The sequence below is a fragment of the Chionomys nivalis genome, chromosome 5 (assembly GCF_950005125.1).
Source record: "Chionomys nivalis chromosome 5, mChiNiv1.1, whole genome shotgun sequence".
NCBI lineage: Eukaryota > Metazoa > Chordata > Mammalia > Rodentia > Cricetidae > Chionomys > Chionomys nivalis.
Window position 1 is genome coordinate 12,570,778 of NC_080090.1, and position 24,837 is coordinate 12,595,614.

Here is a 24,837-nt window from a genome sequence, read left to right on the forward strand (position 1 = left end):
CTCAACAAATACACGTGGGTGATTCTAACTTAACCCTCATATAATTTATTGAAGAAAAGTCCTGGGTCTGGGAAATAGAATAATGGAGCTAGCCCCAGAACCTCCACTTTCCCTGTTCTCTTTTAGTTTTCCCTAACACAGTAGTAGGTGCTAAGTCAATGTGGGTTTCTCCTCCTTTCTTCTCCCTGCCCATTTCACACCTCTGCATTTTCTCTTTAAGGGAACGACATGAGCCGAGATTATTTTCCACTTCTGTGTGTTCCTTCTCCAACCTCAACACAGATACATATTGCTGTAGGAATTAAACTCAGAGATGACCAGTAGCTCTGCGTTAAGAAATTCATCTTTCTTAGCGTGTTGGTGACATTGGCTGGTCCCTTGAGGGTAGGATTCCAGATGAAGGCATGGGCTGGTATCCCAGGATCTAGGAGAGAGCCCCACGGGGCTCCCCGCAGGGCCCCACTCTGAGCTCTCTCTTCTCCCTCCCCACAGTGGCAGATGAAATGCTGTAAGTGCGATTCCAGGCTCCCTCACAATTACAACAGTCACCGAGTGGAGAATGTCGCATCGTCCTCAGGCCCCACGCGCTGGTGGCAGTCACAGAATGGTGAGGACCTGCTACCTCCTTGCAGGAGCGCACTATTATAGAGGCTTTACAGGCATGTGGAAGTGGAGGTGTGGGGGACGGGCAGGCCGAACCTGCCAGCTTTGTTTAGGCATACGTTGGGTGCTATAGGCAAAGGGTTCACTTGGGTTGAGGGGGAGGTGTGATGGGGGAGGACCCCACCTGTTTCATCTTGCCTTGTCTCTGTGGGTGGGTGCATGTAGGACTTGGACCTTGGGAACAGATCTTTTCTGACAGACAGGCTGGGACCCTCTGAGTATCAGAGGTCGCCTCTGAATAGATAACACAAGCAGGAGTATACCAGTCCCCTGCTTTCCTAGAAGTGGCTCAGAGTCAAGGCTGAAGGTGTTCTGACTGCCCAGAACTGGTGTTAGCGAGGCTTTCTTTGGGAGTATACAGGAAAGCATCTTGTCTAACATTTCTGCTTCTTGTCCTTCGAGATGTGAACCCTGTTTCTCTGCAGTTGGACCTAGACAAGAGAATGCAGCTTCATGACATCATGATGGATTTTAAGGTTTGCTCTTGGGGATCTCTGGGGATGGGAGAGGGATTTGGGCTGAGAGGAGAGCAGTGTTTTGTCTCCTTAAGCTGGGATGATGGCACCATATGCCAGAGGTCCTCTTTCAGAATAGGGACAGCGTCTATGACTTTACATCATGGTGACAACAGACAGCTGGCTTCCAGGAGAAGAGGGCTCCTTCCCAAACCCCATCCTTGCCATGCTGCAGCTGCAGGCCCTGGTCCTCTCTGCAGACATCTTTAACCCATCTGATAGACCCTACTCTGGCACGTACCACTTCTACTGGACTTGGCTACTTTTAATGATTTTGGTATGAAATAGCCCGGAAATAGCTCACGTGCTAATGGCTTGGTCCTCAGTGGGTAGCTCTGGTCTTCAAGAGGTAATTGGATTATGAGACCTATGATGTAATCCCTGAATCAATCCATTGATGGACTGATGATCTGAGGTATGATTCAAAGTGATGGAAACTGGAGCCTGGTTGGAAGAAGTAGGGCACTGGGGGCGTACCCTTTGGGGCCCTGTCTGTTCTGGGCATTCCCTTTGTCTGTTTTCTCCCTCTCCTCTCTCCTTGTCTTTACATCCATCATTAGCAATCTATTCTATTCCACCCCACAGTGTGTAGCTATAATTCCAGCACCAGGGAAAGAGGACAGTGGCAGATGGATCCCTGGAGCTAATTGGCCAGCAAGTCTAGTTGAGTCAGTGAGCTCCAGATTCAACACTAATGCCTGTCTCAAAAAGCAAGGTGAAGAACTGTTGAAGAAGACATTGACCTCTGGCCTCCATTGGCTCATATGTGCACACTCCTCCACATGTGTGCACATACAACATGTATATAAAGACACAAAAATTAATAGAACATACAAGGACCACAGATCTCTGTGTTAGTCAGATTTCGTGACTAAGACAAAAACCTCCAAGAAATCAGTTTGAGGGGAAAGGATTTTATTTTGGCTGGAGGTGTCAGAGGTTTCAACCCACAGTGGCTTATAGATGGAAGTTTCTGTCCCGCCTGGTCCCGCAGTCCTTCAGTCCTTCAGTCCCAAAGGAACACGCAGAGGCTTATATGAATTATAAACTGGTTGGCCTATTACTCTAAATACTAACTACCTCTTACCAATGAAATTAACCCATAAGTCTTACCTATGTTTATCCACGTGGCTTGGTGCTTTTTTTTAGTAAGGCATTTTCATCTTGCTTCCTCTCATTCCAGCTGACGACTGCGTCTCTGCCTTTCCTCTTCCCAGAATTCTCCTAGTCTGGTTGCCCCACCTACACTTCCTGCCTGGCTACTGGCCAACCAGCGTTTTATTAAACCAATACGCGTGACAAATCTCTACAGTGTAAAAGAGCACTGTCCCACAGCAGTGGCTACTCCCTTGACTGGGATGAGGCTGGACATCATAGCAGGGAGCCTGGAGAGGAGTAGAGCGGACCACTAATGATGGAGAGAGAAACTGGGCTGAGATCTGAGCCTCAGGCCCTCAGCTTACACAGCAAGCTCAGCTGTGTCCTCTCACTGGCCCCTAGTGTGATCTACTGCACAATTTTGAAGATGAGATCAGTTTAACTAGTGGTCAAGAACTTGTCTGCCCACAGGAAGGACTTGCTGCGGCACACCTCGCTTGGTAAAAAGCCCGTCCTGTCAACACTATGGCCTCTCACATCTCCGCTCCTGTCTTAGACGCAAAGGTTTCATTCATTTGTGACAGGTCATTGTGTCCCTCCACCCAGAGGATTTAACTGCATTCTTTCCATGGAAATAGTCAAGTATGGAAAGATAAAGTTTGACTAATAAGATGAGAGGAACACGAAACCTGTGAGTGTTTTAAGAGTTGAGAGGCGTGTGGGGCGAAACACAACAGGACTTGGTTTCTTATCTGACTGAGAAAGTTGGCTCTGAGAGCCCTGTCCTACAAAAGGTCGAAGTATTTTGAGAAATGCCAGCAGTGTTTGAACAGATGCCCAGTCCCTCAAGGAGACAGTTCTGAAAGGCAGTGTTAATTCGGACACTGCTAAATGCTTTCTGCTGTCTTCTGTCAGTGTGTCAGATTCAGCCACACACATACCAAATACTGGTGGTGTGGTATAACTGGCATCTGTTGATAGGGACAGAAAGGTGTGTAAAAATGAAGTCACAATGAAGCTGCTCTCACTAAATGTACCAGAGAAGACTGAGTGAGTGGCAGTGGTGTCGGTATTGATGAGCCTAGGAGGGGCATCTAGCTTGGCTAGCTCTGGTTGTGGTGTCAGAGAATCCACCATATAGCCATGAAGGGCAATGTTCACTCCAGGGAAAGACTCTTTCAAAGCTTCAAAGCTAACGTGAGGAGTGAGGAACAGGGAAGCCCATAGTAGGCAGGGGGACAAGAGAATCCAGAGGGGTCTAGAGGGTGAGAAGGCTGTAAGTCACCGCCCACTCAACAGTGTGTACTCGGTGCCTACTGTGCAGTAGGAGCTGGGAAGAACTGGGCACCAAGCAGGCAAGGAAGAGAGGGTGGTTCAGGGTACTGTTTCTCAACCTAGTCTATATCTGCGCTCCCCCTTCCCTAGGGACATATGACAATTTCTGGGGACATTTTGGTTGTCACAATTGTGGGTATGGCAATGACATCAGGTAAGCTGAGGTCGGGGATGCTGGTCAGTATCCTGCAATTCACAGGGCAACCTGATGGTTCCTTTGTCCAACTCCAAATAGGAACTGGGTTGAAGCTGAGAAATCCTGCCTAGAAAGCAGGGAACTGGCTGTTAGATAATTAGAACGGTGCTGCTATTTCTAAGGGAAGCCAGATGGTAGACTAGGAGACAGCGCCATGGGCTGGGCAGGAGAATGCAAGTTAGGTAGGTATAAAAAAATCTCCATGAAGCCGGGTAGTGGTGGCGCACGCCTTTAATCCCAGCACTTGGGAGGCAGAGGCAGGTGGATCTCTGTGAATTCGAGACCAGCTTGGTCTACAAGAGCTAGTTCCAGGACAGGCTCCAAAACCACAGAGAAACCCTGTCTCGAAAAACCAAAAAAAAAAAAAAAATCTCCACGAAAAAGTAACATTTAGACTTCTAACAAAAGACGAGAAGGAACCCACAGGGGAGAAATGTTCCAGGAAGGAGACAGGTAGGAGGGCTGAGATGGCGGTGGGTGAGGGCCAAGCAAGGAACATAGAGCCTTTGCACACAAGGTCAGGTTAGATTTTAAGAAGTGCAGGCAGGTTGGTTAGCATTCTGTCACTGTGACAGACACCCCGAGATGGAAGAACTTGACAGTAGAAAGGTGATGTTTGGCTCACGGGTTCAGAGGTTTCGGTTCATGCTTACTTGGTCTTGTTGCTTTGGGGTGTATGGAGAAGCTAAGCATCATAGCAGGGGGTGTGGCAGATCACAGCTTCTCATTTCATGGTGGTTGGGGAGGGGGTTGGGTGCTGATTACTGCTTGGAAAGTAGGACTTGTCCCTGTCTTCTCCACAGTCCTTGCCATTCCTGGCCCATCTCTCCCTCCTCTCTGTAGGAGACCCTGTCTGCAACTGTGTCTCCCACAGGTCACTCAACCCTACTCCGCCTCCCCACCCTGTGTCTCCCCAGAGCCCCATGCCAGCTGGCATGCTGATCGAGCGCTCTTCTGACTTTGGCAAGACCTGGAGGGTGTACCAGTACCTAGCTACAGACTGTGCCAGCACCTTTCCCCAGGTCCACCGGGGCCAGCCCAACAACTGGCAGGACGTTCGGTGTCAGCCCCTGCCCCAGAAGCCTAATGGGCATCTAGCTGGGGGAAAGGTAGGTCTAGGGAACCTGAACCAGCAGGGGAGGGAGGAAGCCCATGTCTCCTAGTTAAGAAATGAGAACACACCAGTGTAGTGGGAGCTGCGGGCTGTGTTCCTGCCGCCCCAGCTCCTGCTCGCCTGGCTAGCTTATGCCCCGGAATGACAACACACAAACTGTATTCTTTTAAACACTGCTTGGCCCATTATATCTAGCCTCTTCTCGGCTAACTCTCGCACCTGGACTAGCCCATTTCTAATAATGTGTGTAGCACCCCAAGGTGCGCTTACCGGGAAGATTCTAGCCTACGTCATCCTGGGTCGGAGCTTCATCACATCTGCCCCAGAGAGGAGAGCTATCGAGTCAGAGCTCACTTCCTCTTCCTCCCAGCATTCTGTTCTGTTTACTCCACCCACCTATGTTCTAACCTATGAGGGCCAAGCATTTTCTTTATTTTTTAACCAATGATCTTCCTCCATCATGCCAGATCAGATCATTTTGCTGGGACCTTCCAGAAACATCTAGAGGCTTCTATTGCATCATCCGCCCTGACTTTCTCCAATTTCCTCCTATTGGGCTCATGACTGCATCCCTCTGGGGACTTTTTTGTAAGGACTTCTGGATGGCTACTTTACACATAAACAAGCAAAGAACACATGTAATTTGACTTTCATAGGATTTACCACAAAAATTCATTTTTTGGTTCATCTGTCATGCCAGACCTAGTTCATGGTGGGAGATTCCAGAATAACTCAGATCTCTGAAGTTATCAGCAATGAAAATGACAACCTGCCTCTAGAAACACCCGGAATTTTTTCTCAGAATCTTTCCTGTGTGGTCATACTCTTCTCCAAAGTATTTCCCACTCCTCCACATGGAGGAAGTGGTAGCTCCCCTTCCCTTGGAGAAGCAGCTCCAGGCCCAGGCAGGCCGAGTGCTGCCCCCATGTGGCCACGGATCCCCTTGCGTCCACTATTTGATTAAATCTCTACTGAGCCTGGGTGTCCACTTGTTCCTAGCCCTGAGCAGAGCCCATGGCTTCTTCCTTTATTGTAAGGCATCAGGATGAAAACTTGGTGGGATATGCTGGAATGTCACACATAGTGAGAGGTTTGTAGAATAAACAAAAGCCTACTTAGAACCGATGGTGGTCAGGGTGGCCAGCTCTGAGCGTTCACTTAATCCACATCTGTACCAATCTTGCCATCTTGCATGCATGAAAATGCCAGATAAAACCCATCCTCGTGTATACTATATATATATATATATTTATATATTGCATACTATATAATATTATATATAAAACAATAGGGTTGGTGAGATGGTCTAGCAATTAAACTGCTTGCCATACAAGCCTGATGACAGGATCTCCAGAACTCATGGAAAGGTAGAAGGAGAAAACCAGTGTCACAAAGCTGTCCTCTGACCTCCAACACACATTCCATGGAACCTCGTGTGCTCCTCCCACCATAATCATACATTAATACTAAAAAAAAATGAAAGCTAATAATAAAAAAGTTAGATCATCAAAGTCCTTCTTTGTAATAGATGACATAGCAGGTAGACCTGTATTTTCCAACACACACATGCATGCACACACACACATATGCACACACACACATGCACACACACACACACACATGCACACACACACGTACACACATACACACACACACCTGTGGATGCTCCTTTAGGATCCAGCGGTCATCTATCCCAGCACAGGTGGCAGCCTCATGGCCACGGTCTGTCTCAGACTGGTGAGAAGGGGGTGTAAGGAGAATGAGGGCAGAGGGATGGAAGGCGTCTGAGCTTGGTGCACACTTCTGTCCTCTGTAGTTCTGACCTCCCTTCTCTCTGAGCAGGTCCAGCTTAACCTTATGGATTTGGCATCAGGTATCCCTGCATCCCAAAGCAGAAAGATTCAAGGTTGGTTTAACTCCTCTTCCCCTTCCCTACGGGGCTGTTAGTAGAAAGGCTGAAGGCTGGGATGTCTGTGCTTTAATGGGAAGGTAGAAAAGAGAGGGAGACTCCATTGACTTTTAACTTACTGTCTTTGCTTCCCCGCCCCCTCCTTGCCGGTGCCACTCTCAGAATTAGGGGACATCACAAACCTAAGAGTCAACTTCACCAAGCTGGCCCCTGTGCCGCAGAGGGGCTCCTATCCACCCAGCGCCTACTTCGCAGTGTCAAAACTACGTCTACAGGGGAGTTGCTTCTGTCACGGACATGCCGACCGCTGTGCCCCCAGTCGTGGAGGCCCTACAGGTCCCACCACCGCTGTGCAGGTGACAGTCCAGGGGGGAATGGCAGAGCGGGAGGAGTGGGGCCGGACCAGAGCAGACCCATCCACAAAGCAGGGCAGCTGCTCAACTTCTGTGGACATTGCTGGTGACCTAACTCAATGGTAGAGCACTTTTCTAGCGAGTGAAAGGGAGACAGGTTGGGGGCAGAGGCTGGGTGAGGTGGAGCATGCCTAATAAGCCTGGTACATGTAGAAGGTAGAAGCTGAAGGAATAGGAGTTCAAGGTCATTTCCAGCTACATCGTTGAGTTTGCTGGGCTGTGCACCATCCTATTCTTAAAAAATCCGCAAAGAAGCAAACAATAAAGACAGAACAAAACAAAAAAAATGTAGATATTTGGTAAGTCACTGTTTCAGAAACCCAAATTGTAGGCTTCAGGTCTGCCTTCTCCCTGTAGATGGTCTCAGCTTCGGCTGCATGTAGACCTGTGGGTACAGGGGAAACCAAGGCAACACCTCTCAACCTGGATCTTACAGCATTATTGTAACATGGAAGTTGCTGTGTACCTAAGAAAATATTATCATGAATTATAAGACTTGAGAGTCGGAATAAGCTGTCTGAACCTTTGCGCTCAGAACTTCTGATTTCGTGACTGATGTTTGAAGCTCCAAGCTGTTGGAATGTCCTGTGGGGTTGAGAGCCACTGGCCTTGGGGTTTAGTCATCTGGTAGTAAGGTGTGGGGCCAGGTAAGAGGTCAGTGCTTAGAATGAAAACAAAGTCCACTCTGGACACCAGCCAGTATGGGTGCAGTAGGGATGGGTAGAGAAAATCCAGTTTAGCAAGCTCTTGGGGATCACTGTGAGTCTGAGCAGGGGGACTCTGGGAAGAGGAGAGAGAGGCTGCACCAGGACATTTCATTTGCCTTTCCCAGGGTGTTAGCTTCTCTGCCAACCTAAGGGTGTGTGGTGCTCAGCCTGGTGACAGAAAGGCAGGGGGAGTCACAGCAGGAAATGGAGGAGGGAGGTAATGGAGAGAGCTGCTCAGTCTCCGCTCTGCCCGCTTCTGGGGCAACTCCTGCTGGAGGCTGCGAGGAGCCCAGAGGGAATAGGAGCGCTTAGGGCATAGGAGCTAGATCAGAGGAACCCGTGGCCTAGTGGGAGGAATGCAGGGATGTGTGGAGGAGCTCACAGGATGGCTCCGATGCCTCAGCCTTGCCCTTAGGGTCAAGGTTCAGGTAGAACTTGGTCAGGGCTCTGGTGTTTGTAAACACCTGCCCAGGTGACTACGTGAGCAACCAGCCATGGTGTTTAATGGAGTTAAAGGGACCTGGGCAGGCCTGAGAAAAGGGAATAAACCTTTTACTCCACTTGGCTGGTGAATGTAGAAATTAATTACAACAGGCAGAAAAACATCAGAACTGGCCAATGGGAAAATGCCAGCTTGTATGGGGAGTGGCTAGAGGGTCAGCTGTGGCAGAAAGGGAAGGGCAACTCAGAGTGAACAGGTCCCTGAATGCCAGGCTGTGGAGGTGGGGATTAACTGGGGAAGCAATTAACATACAACCGTGGTTCTATTTTTATATCTTAATGAGTCTAGTAACAACTCACCATGCAGTGTTCCACCAGCCAAACAGCTTAGTCACGGATTGCCATAGTGAAGCTGCTGAGAGCCCGCCAGACTCTAGAGTCCCACAGCTCATTAGCACAATGTCCACTACCTGCCACCGTGTCCTGGTCCATACATCACAGGTGCCAAACCTGTGGAACCCTTGCTAGTCTGCTTGACAAACGCATGCTCACACGCATGCACTACTCACATGCTCACGCTGCCCTCCCGTGGGCATACAGCATGAGTACTCACATAAAGACCAGGGCCCCCACAGTGTTACAAGAACTGAGAGAAAGCTGAAGCATTTGTATGTGGTGTCCGGGAAGGGCGTGTGTCCAGGCAGGGTCTTGAGGGGCAGGCAGGTTGGTTTGCAGGGAGTGGGCTTTCCTGAATAAATCCTTGCTGGTAATCACCGACTCGCCCCCCAGGTCCAGGATGTCTGTGTCTGCCAACACAACACCGCTGGCCCCAACTGTGAGCGTTGTGCTCCCTTCTACAACAACCGGCCGTGGAGACCTGCAGAGGGCCAGGATGCCCATGAGTGCCAAAGTAGGAGCCTGGGATCGGTCCCTGATGATAGCAGCGGGGATGGGAACCGACTTATCTGTTTCTCACCTGGAACATGGGGCATCTGGTTTTGTTGCTTATAACTGCAGCCCTGCCTTCAGATCCCTGGTTTGCAGTAGATCTGGGAATCCCCTCACTACCTCCATCCGTTTCTGTTAGCCCTGAAAGAGCCAGGGTTTGGTCCCTGCTGAAACCATGTGCTCCCAGAGCCCCTGTGGCCCCTGCAGGCTCCTTGCTCTGTGCCAGACATCTCTGGCTTCCAGTGATCACATCCCTATACCCAATGTTCCTTGGATACAGGACCTTCATCTGTGCGGATCCCAAAGTGTCAGGGACCCATCTGTGACTGTGCTGGGGGCCAGAGTGCTTGTTCATTCAGCCCTTCCCCAGTCTTCTTTGACACTGGGCCCCACTTCCCCGCTCTGCATGTCACAGAGCCAATAGTGCTACTTGGGCACCTGCCACGGTGGTCTGCTTTTGCCCCACGGAGTCAACCTCGGATCTCCCCATCTAGGGTGTGACTGTAACGGGCACTCAGAGACCTGCCACTTCGACCCAGCTGTGTTTGCTGCCAGCCAGGGGACACACGGAGGTGTGTGTGACAACTGCCGGGACCACACTGAGGGCAAGAACTGTGAGCGCTGTCAGCTACACTATTTCTTGAATAGAAGACCTGGCGCTCCCATTCAAGAGACCTGCATCCGTGAGTAGTGGCTTCGGGGACAGGCTACCGTCCACTCGTCCTCCCCAGTTTGTTCCTGGGGACGTGGAGGACATGGAGAAGCAAGGAAGCCTTGGTCCCAAGGAAGGGCTTGGGGGGTTGTTTTAACTGGGCTCTACTGAGTAAGTTAGTTATCCTCTCTGTGCTCTGGACCAATCTAGCAATAAGCTTGCTGGTCAACCTATAGCCTTTTCCAGAGGCACACAGCGAAGAAAGCAGGAAGTCCAGCTCCTGCCTTTGGAGCACACACACACCGTGAAACCGAGGGGCACAAGTATGGTGTCTGTGATGCTGCCGGGGGTGTCATGGGCAGCACTTTTGTTTTTCTGTCTCTCCAGTGTGAGAACTCCTCCGTCCTTCATGAAGACATTATATCGTTCTCCAGTCTTGAGAATTCTTCCCTCCTCCATCAAGAAATTATACCTTTTTTTTTTCTTGATTTTGGTTTTTCCAGACAGGATTTCTTTATGTAGCCTTGGCTGTCCTAGAACTTGTTCTGTAGACCAGGCTGGCCTTGAGCTCATAAGGATCTGCCTGCCTCTGCCTCCTGAGTACAGGGATTAAAGGCGTGTGTCACCACTGCCTAGCTATGAGATTTTATCCTCTGGCCCCCACACAATGACTGGCATATCACTATAACTGAGTGTTTGTTGACTTAATAAATGAGTGGAATGGCTTAACACGTCCACCAGGCCACCAGATTAACCTAAGACAGTGGTTCTCAACCTTCCTAATGCTGTGACCCTTTAATACAGTTCCTTATGCTGTGGTGACTACCGACCACAAAATTATTTTCGTTGCTACTTTATAACTATGATTTTGCTACTGTTATGAATTTATGTGATCCCCGTGAAAGAGTCTTAGACTCTTTCGACCCAAAGAGGTTGTGACCCGTAGGTTGAGAACCACTGACCTAAGAGAAGAGAACAGGATAGAACAAGCACTTGAGACCAAGTTGATCAGGAAAAACCTTCAGGACAAAGGATCCTTGAGTTCTGAAAGGCGTGAAGGAGTCAGGAGTAGGCAGCTTCTTGCTGACATTTGTGTCTGGAGAGTAGGACACACGTGAGTCTGACCCTGCTTCCCCGCTCCCAGTTCAGTCTCTGGAATGTTGACCTCTTCAAGCACTGGTTCCCTCATCTGTATGGCAACTCCTGCCTGCTGATGTTGTCATGAGGACTGGGCAGGACAGCCTGTGAAGGCGCCTGCTCGGCGTTTGCAACATTGTAGCCCTCAAGAAGTGATGACCACAGAAGCAAGAGTATGGTGCTTAACAGGAGTCAGCGCTGCCCTGCCTGCTCCGTGCTCGTCCTTTATGACTCGGAAGCAATTTCTTTTTCTCGTGTGGCAGATGCTGGAAGCCCGCAGTAGAATGGGGGTTTGGAGTGGACCCGCCTGGCACCTCCTCTGAGCTCTGACATTGTTTCTGCTTCTCAGCCTGCGAGTGTGATCCAGATGGGGCGGTGCCAGGAGCTCCTTGTGACCCACTGACCGGCCAGTGTGTGTGCAAAGAGCATGTGCAAGGAGAGCGTTGTGACCTCTGCAAGCCTGGCTTCACGGGACTCACCTTTGCCAACCCCCAGGGCTGTCACCGTGAGTAGAGGGCCAGGGAGGCTGTGGTGGGGCATGAGGCAGCCTGTACGGGTCCTTGGAGTGTCCTCAGAGAAAGGCCCACTCCAGGCACTGTGTGCTGCACCACCGTCCTCCAGCAAGTGGCAGCACAGGCCTGGTTTGGAAGGTGGGTTTGAGTCAGTTCCTGCCAGGGTGGGCGGGCCAAACTGCCAGGTGTCTGGGAAGGCACAGCGGCCCTATGAGTCAGCCAAGTTATGCACAAGGACAGGCCCTGTGACTTCAGGCTGATCTCATAGCAGAGCTCAACGTCTGGGGGATGCACCAGCCCTGCACAGTTTAGCCCTGGATTCTATCTACAGAGAGTCTGGGACACAGTCCCCAGAAGCAGGGCCAGACAGAGCCTGGTAGGAAGGGTCCCTGAGGGTATGTTCTCAAGTAAGTCACAGGACAGTTGCTTTTCCAGGGCTGGACCCCTCTGGTGCATGTTTTCTGGGGCTAGCCTCTCTATGGGAGCCTGTCTATGCTCATCAGCCCTCCCTCCCACAGGCTGTGACTGCAGCATCCTAGGTGCCCGGCGAGATATGCCTTGCGAGGAGGAAAGTGGGCGCTGCTTGTGTCTGCCCAATGTGGTAGGCCCCAAATGTGACCAGTGTGCCCCTTCCTTCTGGAAGCTAGCCAGTGGCAGGGGCTGTGAACCCTGTAACTGTGACCCGCGCAATTCTCTCAGCCCACAGTGCAACCAGGTATGAGTAACATTGGCCCATGGGCTCTTCATTCACAGAGGGGTCCTGCCTACGAATGTCTCCGTCTCTCCTGCACTGCTCTCTGGCCTTCCTACAGTCAGGCAAGGCTACATCTGTCCCCTTTCCCCTTGGGGGAGGCCACCAGATGTCCCTCCCTCTGTGGTTCTCAGCCTTGGGCCAGGCTTGTCCCCCGTGCCGTCTGCAGCTCAGTGCTGGGACTTGACTTTGGGTTGTCTTTCAGTAGGAGTCCTAGTTTTGGGGAACACCCAGATCTGCAGAGTGAGAATCTTGGGCACAGTACCTAGTAGGAAGGCCAGGAAGGGACTGGAAGGGTCCCCCATGGCATTTTCTCTTTTCAGTTTACAGGGCAGTGTCCTTGTCGGGAAGGGTTTGGTGGCCTGACATGCAACTCTGCAGCTATCCGTCAATGTTCTGACCGGACCCACGGAGATGTAGCTACAGGGTGCCGAGGTGGGTGCTTATTGCATGGTCAGGTAGCAGGCAGGTAGGGGGCAGGATAAAGGGTGCTTGGTGAAGGGCACTGATATGATTGGACCTTCTGTACCGATGACCAGGGCAACTCTGTTGAGCATCTTCCCTTGAAGACTGTCTGGCCTCCCAGTACCTGGATCAGGTTAACTAAAGTGGTCCTCACACTCCAGGATAGAGGGAAAGGGTCCTTGCTCCCACTCCCTGAGAGCCTTGGCCAGCAGCAGTGAAGAAAATAGATCATGAGGAGGACTGGAGTGATATGGTATTCCCCTCTGTATGCTGTTATTACCATTAATGAATAAAGAAACTGCTTTGGACCTATAGCAGGGCAGAACTTAGCTAGGTGGGGAAAACGAAATTGAATGCTGGGAGGAAGAAGGCAGAGTCAGAGAGAAGTCATGGAGCCGCTGCCAGAGACGGAAACGCCGGAACGTGACCTGTAGGCCACGAGCCTCATGGTAAAATATAAAATAATGGAAATGGGTTAAATTAAGATGTAAAAGTTAACCAATAAGAAGTCAGAGATAAATAGGCCAAGCAGTGATTTAATTAATAGTTTCTGTGTGATTATTTCCGGGGCTGAGCAGCCGGGAACCAGCAAGCGGCCTCCCACTACACTGGAGTGTTTTCCTGGAGGGCTTATATATCAGTTATGGTGTGGGATTACAGTCTAAGGACCAGCATTGGTCTCAGCTCCGCCTTGCAGGGGCTGAGCAAGGTGACCCCCTTTCACACTCTTCCTCTTAAGGAGGAGATACGATGTACAGAGACCTTGCATGCCTTGGTTGCCTCCTAAACAGAAGCAGGAAGTCAGAGTGCGAATACACAGTGGTGTGCTGGTCCGATGGGTTCACACGCATGTGGATGCGTGACCGAGAACATGCCTGGCCTGCCATGGGTGCTGATGACAAGCTTTCCGTCAGTCACTGTCACGGCTTCATACTCACCAGGCTCCTTCCTCTCCCTGACCTCAGCCTCTAAGTGTCAATTCTCCCGCCCTAGCCTGTGACTGCGACTTCAGAGGAACCGAGGGTCCTGGCTGTGACAAATCCTCAGGCCGCTGCCTCTGCCGTCCTGGCATAACTGGGCCCCGTTGTGACCAGTGCCAGAGAGGCTACTGTGACCGCTACCCAGTATGTGTGGCCTGCCACTCCTGCTTCCAGACATATGACGTGGACCTCCAGGAGCAGGCTCGGCGCCTCAGTGGTCTCCATAATGCCACCGAAGGCCTGTGGACAGGGACAGGTCGGGAAGACCAAGGCCTGGCCTCTCGGTTGCTAGATGCCAAGAGCAAGATCGAGCAGATCAGACAGATCCTGGGGGGCACCTCTGTCACAGAGCAGGACGTGGCTCAGGTGGCAAACGCCATCTTGTCTATCAGGTAGGTCCTTTTCCCCGACAAGCTGCTGGAGGGATCATGCCAGTGGATTTGGGTGAGGGCTACACTGGGCCATTCTGGTCCACGGGGCATTTTTATGCATCCCTTCTCTTAGCTGCCAGGGCAGGTCTGTGGATGTGGAGTGTGGTGTTGATTCCATTCTACAGATGTGGAGACGTGATGAGCTGTACAGACACAGACCCAGAGCCTGAGTCCAGCGTTCTTCCTGAGCCTGGACTGCCAGTGGGATCATTAGCCCTGGCTTAGTCACCTTGGCAGAGGGCACCCAAGAGGCAGGGCCACTAAAAATATCTCTGAATTTGCCTTTAGAATGAAAGCAGTCCCACCCATACCCCCTCCTACCAGCAGAGGCGCCTTCTTTGGGAACTGAAGTTCTGAAGCTTCTATAATTAGCTTGTATTCCCTGAGCATTGGTGGAGGGATGGTACCAAGACCCAAAAGAATAAAAGGCTCTGTTACCCATGGGGAGGTGTTAGGACATCCCTGGCAGTGTGGGGGTTGGGGGAGTCTATGGATGAGCTACAACTTGTTGGAACTTGCTCATTTCATTCATCCCACATTTGGGTGCAGCTGCACCCGTGTGCAGAGGCCAGAGCAGAATATTGGGTTCTCCTGCTGTCACTGTGTGACTGACTGACTGCCTTGAGACGGGGTCTCCCACTGACTCAGAAGTTCCCTGCTTTTACTGAGGTCTAGCTTTTAATGTGTGTACTGGAGATTTGAACTCAGGCCTTTATTCTTGTAGAACAGACATTTTTATTCACTGGACCATCTCCCCAGTCCTTCCAAATAGACTTTTGAGTACCCAATAGGATCCAAGTATTGCACAAGGGTTATTAAAATATCAAGACATGGTCTTCACACACCAAGGGCTAAGGTATTGTCCTATAAGCAGGAACATGCCACACGGGGTATGTTAGCTAAGATTCTCATAGCGGAGGCCATGGTAGCCTGCACAGGGGAAGGGCTATATGACCTAAGTCTCAGAATTAGATGGCCAGTCCACAGGTGATCAACAAAGGAATGCGTTGTGTCTTGGCAGGCCCTGAAGGGTATGCTGTGCCCAGACAAGGTCGTGTGGTAGAGATGTGCAGGATGGGGTGGGGGCAGCATGGTGGTGTAGCAGAGGGCAGGCAGCATGAAGACAGTGACTCTCAAACTTAGGACTCAGGGCCTAGAGTGACACCCGAAGCCTCTGTCAGATGGGAATGTCCAGTGAGTGTGCAATGAGGTTGGAGCTCCATGGGGAAGGTTGGGCTACAGAGGAGAGACTGGGAACCAGCCCAAACATAAGGTAAAAACTGAAATCAGCCTGGGGAGCCAGGGGAGCCAGCAGGGTGGCTCTCTTCAGGGAAGCCAGGAACATCCGGGAAATGGAGGTGGATCCCAATGTTAGACTGACAGAAGCAAAGGGGGAGAGAGAGAGAGAGAGAAAGAGAGAGAGAGAGAGAGAGAGAGAGAGAGAGAGAGAGAGAACATTTAAAGTCACCTGCAGAGAGATGGGGTCAGCTATGCCAGGACTCCAGCTTGTTGGAGCCTCTACTGGGCAGAATTCTCAGTAGCATGTGGATTGTCCCCTCTTATACCCTGGTGGAAAGTCCTTCCCCATGCAGTCTGCTCCTCCTGGCTCAGTTACAGCATCTCCCTATATTTCAGCAAATATCCTTCTGTCTCAGGCGGACTCTCCAGGGCCTGCCTCTGGACCTTCCCTTAGAGGGGGAGATGGAGTCCTTCTCGGGAGACCTGGGGAATCTGGACAGAAGCTTCAATCGCCTCCTCATGATATACCAGAGCAAGAAGGAGCAATTTGAGAAGCTAAGCAGTGCAGACCCTTCAGGTGAGGACAGGGGCATGGGCTACTTTTCCCTAGGGAGAAAGGCCCCTACCCAAGGCCTCCAGCCCCTCTCTTTTTTCCTCAGGAGCCTTACGTATGCTGACCACCGCTTACGAGCAGTCCTCCCGGGCTGCGCAGCAGGTGTCCGACAGTTCCAGCCTGCTGAGCCAGCTGAGGGACAGTCGCAGGGAGGTAGAAGGGTTGGAGATTCAGGCTGGGGGAGGAGGAGCTGGAGGAGCCCAACTCGTGGCCCTGCGTCTGGAGATGGCTTCGTTGCCGGATTTGACATTCACTGCCAACAAGGTGACTGGGAATGAGAGCCCCATGTCCTAATCTGTCCCCTTCAGAAGCTACCCCACTTCTCCTGACCCCATGTCTGTGCTGTGCACTAAGGGGTTGCCAAGGAAACGTGATCCTGGTTGCCATGGAGATGTGTGGCTGTTTCGTGTGGGATGGGAGTGGTTATGGAGGGGCTTCTTTGACACCCTCATCTCTCTACAGCTGTGTGGCAGCTCTAGGCAGACACCGTGCACCCCGGGATCGTGCCCTGGAGAGCTGTGCCCCCATGACAATGGCACAGCCTGTGGTTCTCGCTGCATGGGAGCCTTGCCCAGAGCCAGAGGGGCCTTCCACATGGCAGGGCAGGTAGCTGAGCAGCTACGGGGCTTTAACTCCCAGCTCCAGCAGACCAGGCAGATGGTAGGTACCACAAAGGATGGGAGCAAGAGGCAGAGGGTGTGGAGTCCCTTGGGCAATTCAGAATTCACACTTGACAGTCAGGAGAACAAAGCCCAGATATCTTAAAGAGATTTGTCTATTCCCCCCAGCAACTGTAAGGTAGAATTTGGAGCTACTCTCTTGAGCTTTCTCTTAAAGTCCTTCATAAATATCATTTGCAAACTGGGCTGGTTGCAGGTCCCAAGGGAGAGGATGCCCCATAGATTCCTTGGGAGCTGCCAAGAGGATCCTTGGGGTTGTCTTTTTTCTGACCCACATCGTGTTTCAACAGATTAGGGCAGCTGAGGAGGCAGCGTCCAAGGTCCAATCAGATGCCCAGCGCCTCGAGACCCAGGTGAGCACCAGCCGTATGCAGATGGAAGAGGACGTGCAGCGCACGCGGCTTCTCATCCAGCAGGTCCGGGGCTTCCTCACAGGTGAGCTGACTTTCACCTCTGTGAGTATTCTGACTCCCATCAGCCCCTCCTGCCCATGTCTAGCTCATTAGTCCACCACCTCCTTCCCACCATGCCTGCTGTCCACTGGCCAGACCATATCTTTGCCTGGTTTTTGGCTATTGATTTTATTCCCTTCCACCCCTTCCCCAACTTCCCCACTTTGCTCTTAGATGAACACAGGCTCTTTTCCTGACCTCTGTCCATCTCTTCTACCGGATGCCACTTTGACTTTGTCAGCCCTTGCCCACTGGAGGGTCTGTAACTGATCCTTGCTGGCCTGGGATGAACGGCTCCAAGGTTACAGCTTTAAATGTCACCTCCCCAGAGAGGCCTTCTGTAGTCTCTGTCTGTGTATCCTTCCACTCAGGAATGGTACAGTTCATTCGGAGTGTGCCTCTGGGACAGCAAGGATGGATGCCTGCTTGGTTCATGGGTCTTCTGGCACATATATAAGATTGGTGGATTGAATGAGTGAATGAATAAAGAAAGGAATGGATGGGACAGATCCTTTCTTCAGTGGCCTAGGGGATGAGCTAGGACTCAGGGAACTCGACTCCGGGCAAGCCGTTTCTCTTGACCTTAACTTTCCCTTGAAAATGGAGTCGGTAGTATTCTACAAGATTTCCCCCAAGAACTGAGTAACTGCTGTAAAATGTGCTTTGACAGATGAAAGGCGCCTCTGGAGTGTGAGTTGTATTATTAGCTCTTAGGTCCCTGCCAGAACTTTGCTTGGCTGGAAGCCTGGTTGATATGAGCTAAGGGCTGGGCACAGCAGTGGTGGCTCATGGTACTACTGCAGTGGTTTTATCCCAAATAGGCCAAAGCTGTCTCCTGAGTGCAGACAGCCCGCCATGCAGGAGCTGTGGGTGGTGCAAGCCTGACTCAAGCCGGGGAGGGGACCCGTGACTTAAGCAGGAGGAACCACTGCGAAGTGTGTTATGGGAGTGCAGGGCTAAGGTTCCTGGCACAGAAGGACAAAAGGGTAACCAAGATTTGGGGCTTGAGCAGGCCCTGGTCAGGCTGGGAGGGGCTGACTTCTCTGTGTAGCTTGGGCTCTGCTCCTGGGAGCAGGTGGGAGCTTCCAGGCTCCTCCCCTTTCTCAGCCAGGCTGCACCTCAGGTTAGGGCCTGTGACAAGTTCAGGGGTAGAGGGTCATAGGTCTGAGAGAGGTTTGGCTGTGGGTGGGACCCCAGAGAGTTCTCATAACCACCACTCGGTGGATTCTAGTCTGCAGACCCATGGTAGAGGGTGCCAATCCCAGCTGCTGCTGCCGCAGGAGAAAGTGGGAGGCTTGAGGATGAAGGAGGAGTGTTGCCTTTGTTAGCCCTTCAGGTGGAATTGAGGAAGTTCTCAGGCGGGATTTATGGAGCAGTTCCTAAGTACAAGCAGTGTTCGAGGGACTTTGTATCACATCCCTTAGCCCGGGTCACCCTAGCTAAGTACTGCTATTACCTCCAATTCCCGTGTGAGGGATGCACAGAGAAATGACCTGCTAGAAGGTATCCAGCTGTAGGTGGTGCACACACAAGCACATGCGGGCACACACATACACACACGCACACACACACACACACTCGTGGTGGACATGCACATACACACACAAAAGTGCCTCCTTACTTTTGATGTTTTCCCCCTCTCTGTATTCTCTCCCTTCCATCGCCTCTTCTGACCTAATTTCTCCTCTAAGATGCCTCTCAGGTTTCCCAACCCTCCAGGAAGCCTCCCTGGTCCTGAAGGAGGTGCTTCCCCATTGCTGGCCCAGTGCACACCCTGTAGGTCACACAGGATTATGATTCATCTTTTATATGTCCCTCATTCCCACTACATTTTGAGTCCCACAAGGGCCGGGGCAGAGTCTGATGGGATCTTCGCCCTCACTGCCAGGCTGTGCATGTCGATGTTTACTGCTATGATTGAGTGGATTGTACACCCAGTCATGCATGCTGCTGCCGCCATCGTGAAAAGCACAGGAAGCACCTACGCTGAATGGGGCTATGATCTTGGCAGGAGGCTTTCTGGGAAAGGTGTCCATTCAGCCCCATTTGGAGAACAGGACTGGGCTCCAGGAAGGGGCAGCATGTCTAGAGTAGATCCCCATGGAGCTGGGTGTGAGGTGGGAAGGCTTAGTTAAACGACCAGGGCTGCATTATGAGCTCCCAGCCCCTTGAGTGTCTTGTTGCATAACCTGGAGCATCTCATCTCCTTTCTCTCAAGAAGGTCCTTCCACCTGGTATGAGGAAGGGCAGGGAAAGGATAGGACCTATGTCACCTGCTGCCTGTGAAGAGAAGCTAGTCCCAGAACCCTAGAGGAGTTCAGGCCAGGCTAAACTATCTGGTCGAGTGGACACATCTTTCCAGAGTGATATCTGCAGAAGCAGCCGAGAGATGAGGTGTCATTTTTGTACTTGTATCTTGGGTCTCTCTCTGAGACTCTTTGTAAAAATTCTGGCTAACTGATGGTGACATGTCACAGCCCAGGGTGTGTGTGTGTTTTGTGTGTGTGTGTGTGTGTGTGTGTGTAGGTCATTCAAGGCATGTCACAGGTCAGGAGACTGAACTCAAGAGGCAGGAACAGTGAAGAGCAAGTGCCTTTTCGGTTACTCCTCAAATGCAAAGGTTCTTCGAAGGCCTGAGCTGGGGATCTGGGGACATGAATGGCCAAAACCCAGTCTCTGTCCTCAGGGGTTCACACTGCAGCAGGAGAAGAGAGTCAAACCAGGATCAGGGGTTTCACTGCAGCAGGAGAAGAGAGCCAAACCAGGAAGACAAGCATTTCCATGGGGGTGGGGTCACATGCCACAGGCGAGGGCGAAGGGCAAGGTGAGGGGTTAGGAATGCTGGTTCTGGATTACATGGCTAGGATCACGGAAAAAATGGTAATCCCTTTCTGCTTTTGTGAATATGAGTACTTGGGCCTGAAGAGGGGGGCAGGGAAGGGGAGGGGTCTTATTGCCAAGGAAGCAGCTCCAATTCCTGGCCGCTCCCTCCCAATTTGAAGCTGATTATGAATGTGCTGCTAGCATTGTTCAGTACCAGCTGCTTGGCACCGCCTCCTCCTCCAAGCCCACAGCTTCCTGTGGCACCAGACACTTAGCTGCCACAGCTGTGCCCACATCCCTCCTCCCCTCGGCAGTACACAGGACAGGAATCCTAGAGCGTCCTGAAAACACCCTGACACCAGCAGCAGCAGCAGCACCAGAGAAAGGTGCCTGGGTTTTTCCAGGAGCAGGACTATAGCAGACATCCCCCAGGGGTGCTACCCAGCCTGGAGGGGCCTCTAATCTGATGGCTTGGTTGGCTGTTTTCCAGACCCCGACATAGACGCAGCCACCATCCAAGAGGTCAGTGAAGCAGTCCTGGCGCTCTGGCTGCCCACAGACTCAGCCACAGTGCTGCGCAAGATGAAAGAGATCCAGGCCATTGCTGCCAGGCTCCCCAATGTGGATCTGGTGCTGTCCCAGACCAAGCAGGACATCGCACGGGCCCGCAGGCTCCAGGCTGAGGCTGAGAAGGCCAGGTATGGCCACTGGTCCCAGTGCCTTCCTAATGGAACTGGATTCATGTTTACTCCCCAACCTTGTGGCTGGGAGAGGGGTACAGGGGCTGTAACATGGGGAGGGGGCTTACCATGCCATGGAAGCTAGGCTATCTGCAGGGTCCAGGGTACATTTCATTCACTTGACTTAGTACTTCACACAGGGAGCTCATGTCCCAAGAGTGCTGTGGGAATCACTCTCATACTCAGCTGCCTCTGGGTGGGTCCTGTGGGGAGAGAGCCAGTGCTTTCCCTTGTCTGCCTAAGAGCCATGTTCTCCGGGACTGGTGTGAACTAAGATTGTACTCGCTCATTTGCTGCCCACTCATTCCCCTTCCCCTTCCTTTACTCAGAAGTCGAGCCCAAGCTGTGGAAGGCCAGGTTGATGATGTGGTTGGGAACCTTCGGCAGGGGACCATGGCTCTGCAGGAAGCTCAGGACACTATGCAGGGCACTGGCCGCTCTCTTCGGCTCATCCAGGAAAGGGTTGCTGAGGTAAGACTTTAGAGGTAATGAACCAGTTAGGTACAAGAAGGTGCTAGAATGTGACCTGGTTAGATCCCACCTCGTTAGATACACTTGCTGGGCTTCGAGCTGCAGATTTGTCTCACCTGACCAGGATGCCAAAGCAGGGATAGACTCTGAGCTGCATTGGGGATGAAGTCAGTGGAGCTGGAAAAGGGGAAAACCTGAGTATCACTGGACAGGGTAGTTTGGAGTCAAAGCATCCTGGTCAGGAAGACTCGGCTCCCTGAAGAGCGAGAGACAAGCTAGGAAAACGAGGTCCCATGATGGTTGTGAGGCCCAACACTAACCCTTATTCCTCTATCTTTCCCTGAAGGTCCAGCAGGTCCTAGTGCCAGCTGAAAGGCTGGTGAGGGGCATGAAGGAGCAGATGAGTGGATTTTGGGCACGGATGGAGAAGCTCCGCCACCAGGCCCAGCAGGAGCAGGCACAGGCAATGCGGGCCCAGAAGCTTGCAGAGGGTGCCAGCAATCAGGCACTGAGTGCCCAGGAGGTACAAAGAGGGCAGAGTCGTCCCAGGGATGGGGAACCAGAGCTGGACTCCTGAGCAGGAAGGTTACTGCACCTTTGATAAAACCACACAGGACAGAGCCGGAATGGTTCAGCATGGACCCCAAACACAGCTTGAGTCTGAATTCTACTCCTGCTCCTCTGGGTAGCTGGGCGGGACATGATAAGCATCCCAGACACATTTACAAATGAGACGGTGGCTTGTGCCCAGCTCCAAGTTCATCTATAAAGTAGTCCTCTCGATATCCACTCTGGAGCCTGTATCCCAAGTCTCCACCATGGTCAGACGTCCATGGCTTAGACAGACACCCTGGCCTCCATGCTAGTTAGAATCAGGACAAAGATGATCGAAGAGTCATTTTGGGGTATCAGGTGTACCACTTGCTTTACCCAGGGCAGGAACACGGACATTTGCAATCCTGGTCTAGTGACCAAGTTGTCAACGTACTTTGGTATTAACCTGCCATGTTGTGCCTGGCAAGTATGGTGGGTTGTGGCACAATGGAAGGAAAAGACAAAGTGTAAAGACATCCCTTGGGGCTCAGAGGTAGAGCATGACAGGCAAACCCAACCCTTGGGGGATATCAGGAGGCTGTGAGCTGATTTGGGCAATGCCAGTTAGCCACTGGCAGTCAGCATTTTGGAATGACCTACCTTTCCAGGGCTTCGGGAGACTCAAGCAAAGGTATACAGAGCTGAAGGACCGGCTGGGGCAGAGTCCCATGCTGGGTGAGCAAGGCAGTCGAATCCTGAGCATCAAGACAGAGGCAGAGGAGTTGTTTGGGGAGACCATGGAGATGATGGACAAAATGGAAGGTGAGCACGACTCAGGGACTTTTTAAATTATAGTTTACATGTGTACAGTTGTGGGAGTCCACACGTGCCATAGCGTGCCTGTGGAGGTTCAAAGGGCAGCTTGCAGACGTTGCTTGTCAAGTTCAGATTGTCAGGCTTGGTGGTGGTCGCCTTTACCCACTAAGCCATCTCAGTGGCCCATCCCATCTGTCTCCCAAAACTCATTCCATTGGAACCAAGCCAGCAACACTAAGGAAATGTGACCAGTTAGGACTCTCTGAGCAGCTAGTACAGCTACAAGACTGCAGGAATGCAGCAAGGTGCCGGTTACTTGGCCCGGCCCAGAGAAACTCACAGTACAGCTGGGGTCTTTGCTCCTCAAAACACAGGCTTTGCTATACAGTGACACACGGGTCAGTGATGAGGACACAGATCTCTAGGGGCTCAGAGGACAATCAGTGCCAGAGAGAGATGTTCAGAGAGGTAAGACCTGAGGAAGGAGGCTCAGGCCTGGGAGAAGATAGGGAACAATGAAGGACCTCAGGAGGATGGCCGTGAGAAGGAAGAGGAGCATTCTGAGCATGTGACGGTCACCCTGAAGGAGAGGGACGTAGGTGAAGAATCTGAAGGGGGCAGTAGCATGGCTCCTTGCTGCCCCGATGATGAGGGCAGACACTGACTCAGCAGTGAACCATCTAAGGCCATTGGAGGGTTTGGAATGTGGAGACATAACGATAATAGCCTCAGAAAGGGGACATTCCTAGGAACCTGACAATCTGTAGATATGGTGGTGGGACCCACTGGTGTGTCCAGGAAGTGTCATACACGTTATTCCTCTGGATTTCAATAAAAACGGTTGGCAAAAAATCTCATTTATAACCAGATGAACAGTATAGAAAAGATTAGTTTGGTGAGTTTATGGGGAATTGCTGAGAGGCGTGGCCACAAACCCCAAAGGAAAGCTGGAGGTTGGTTCAGCACTTGTCCTGGCCTTGTCTCGCAATACTGTGTCCACAGATAATAATTTGTTTATCATATCTGAAGATGGCTGATAATAGACCAGGAAACAGAATTACCACCCAGATCTAAAATGGTGGGTGGGCTGGAAATAACCTAAGAAGGAAGTTATGTAAGCAGGCCCACTGTTTGGGCCTCTATCACTAAACCACGGCTTCCGTGAAGCTCCTCTATGCGTGGCTTACGTCACCGGAAGTACTTTGTAACTGGTAAGTGGTAGCAAGCGCAAGCTGTTCCTCACCTGAAAGAGACTCAAGAGTTCTGAGTCACCGTGAGTTGTTCTAAGTCAGCAATGTCTTGCTCACTGCCGAAGACTGAACAAACATCAGGCATCCGAACCAACCGAGGCAACAGCTCAAGGGTGACAGTGGAATGACTTAACCCCTGGTGTGGCCTGGTCAGCTCAGCACACAGCATGGGAGCAGGACTTTACCTACTTAGGATTCACCTTCATGGGATCCTCTGGGACTGGGGTGCGGGGAGCAAGGAACAGAACAGTGGCTGTTTAACCTTATCGGTGTTTCCATTGTCTATCAGCCTACAATTCCACGTGGAGGTCCACTGGCTGCATATCAGCCCAGGGCCAATGCTGCTGCCCCCATTGGGGATGGTGAGGGCTACCCCATCTTCAGTAAGATACTGACAGACCAATAGATGTGATGGTGGGACCGCTGTGTCCAGGAAATGCCATACACATGATTCCTCTACACAGGCAGAAGCAAGAAGTGGTCAGATTTGGGCTTTGTGAGAAGGTGACTTCTGACATAGCCGATGCTGCTCAATGCTACCCTGTGAGGCAGGCCACACTCCCTCTCTACCCCCGGCAAAGCCCAGGGTATCACAGCAGAGTAGCGGGGACTCCAGTGTGAGGCCGGGCTGCCTGGGTCACTTGAGAGAACTTCGGTGTGCCTTACCTGGGGATGGTACATGAACGCCCTGGGGATGGGGAGCAGAACATTTTCCTGGAGTGATACTATAGGGCGAAAAAGCAAAGAAAGACCCAAGTCGCCTGGCCAGCTTTTTCCAGCATCCATGGGTAGGATTGAGGACTGCTTGCCCTACTTGGGTTGCTAATCTTGGGGGCAATACAGTCTTTCATCACCTTGGAATAACCAGGAGCCTGGATGGAGGAGAGGGTCAGACAAAGGGAAGACGGAGAGAAGGCCTGGTCCTGCCAGGTTTTGCATGGGATGGGGCTGG

The 24,837-nt window shown here is 51.7% G+C and overlaps 1 protein-coding gene across 6 annotated transcripts in view; it reads left to right on the top strand.

Annotated features, from left to right (window-relative positions):
• The window catches only part of Lamb3 (laminin subunit beta 3), a 52,363-nt gene that overhangs the window by 26,883 nt on the left and 643 nt on the right, over positions 1–24,837 (top strand). For 5 of the 6 annotated variants that reach the window (XM_057770960.1, XM_057770958.1, XM_057770962.1 and 2 more), the window contains 19 exons: positions 493–607; positions 1,066–1,139; positions 4,725–4,916; positions 6,764–6,827; positions 6,993–7,186; positions 9,181–9,301; positions 9,834–10,022; positions 11,478–11,633; positions 12,159–12,355; positions 12,715–12,826; positions 13,850–14,228; positions 15,923–16,083; positions 16,166–16,383; positions 16,582–16,779; positions 17,090–17,234; positions 20,565–20,772; positions 21,144–21,285; positions 21,632–21,808; positions 22,488–22,641. In XM_057770960.1, coding sequence (XP_057626943.1) covers positions 493–607; positions 1,066–1,139; positions 4,725–4,916; positions 6,764–6,827; positions 6,993–7,186; positions 9,181–9,301; positions 9,834–10,022; positions 11,478–11,633; positions 12,159–12,355; positions 12,715–12,826; positions 13,850–14,228; positions 15,923–16,083; positions 16,166–16,383; positions 16,582–16,779; positions 17,090–17,234; positions 20,565–20,772; positions 21,144–21,285; positions 21,632–21,808; positions 22,488–22,641 — 3,196 coding nt within the window. Of the gene's footprint in view, positions 1–220; positions 385–492; positions 608–1,065; positions 1,140–4,724; positions 4,917–6,763; positions 6,828–6,992; positions 7,187–9,180; positions 9,302–9,833; positions 10,023–11,477; positions 11,634–12,158; positions 12,356–12,714; positions 12,827–13,849; positions 14,229–15,922; positions 16,084–16,165; positions 16,384–16,581; positions 16,780–17,089; positions 17,235–20,564; positions 20,773–21,143; positions 21,286–21,631; positions 21,809–22,487; positions 22,642–24,837 lie in introns of all 6 variants that reach the window. The other variant, XM_057770963.1, reaches the window with a different exon arrangement.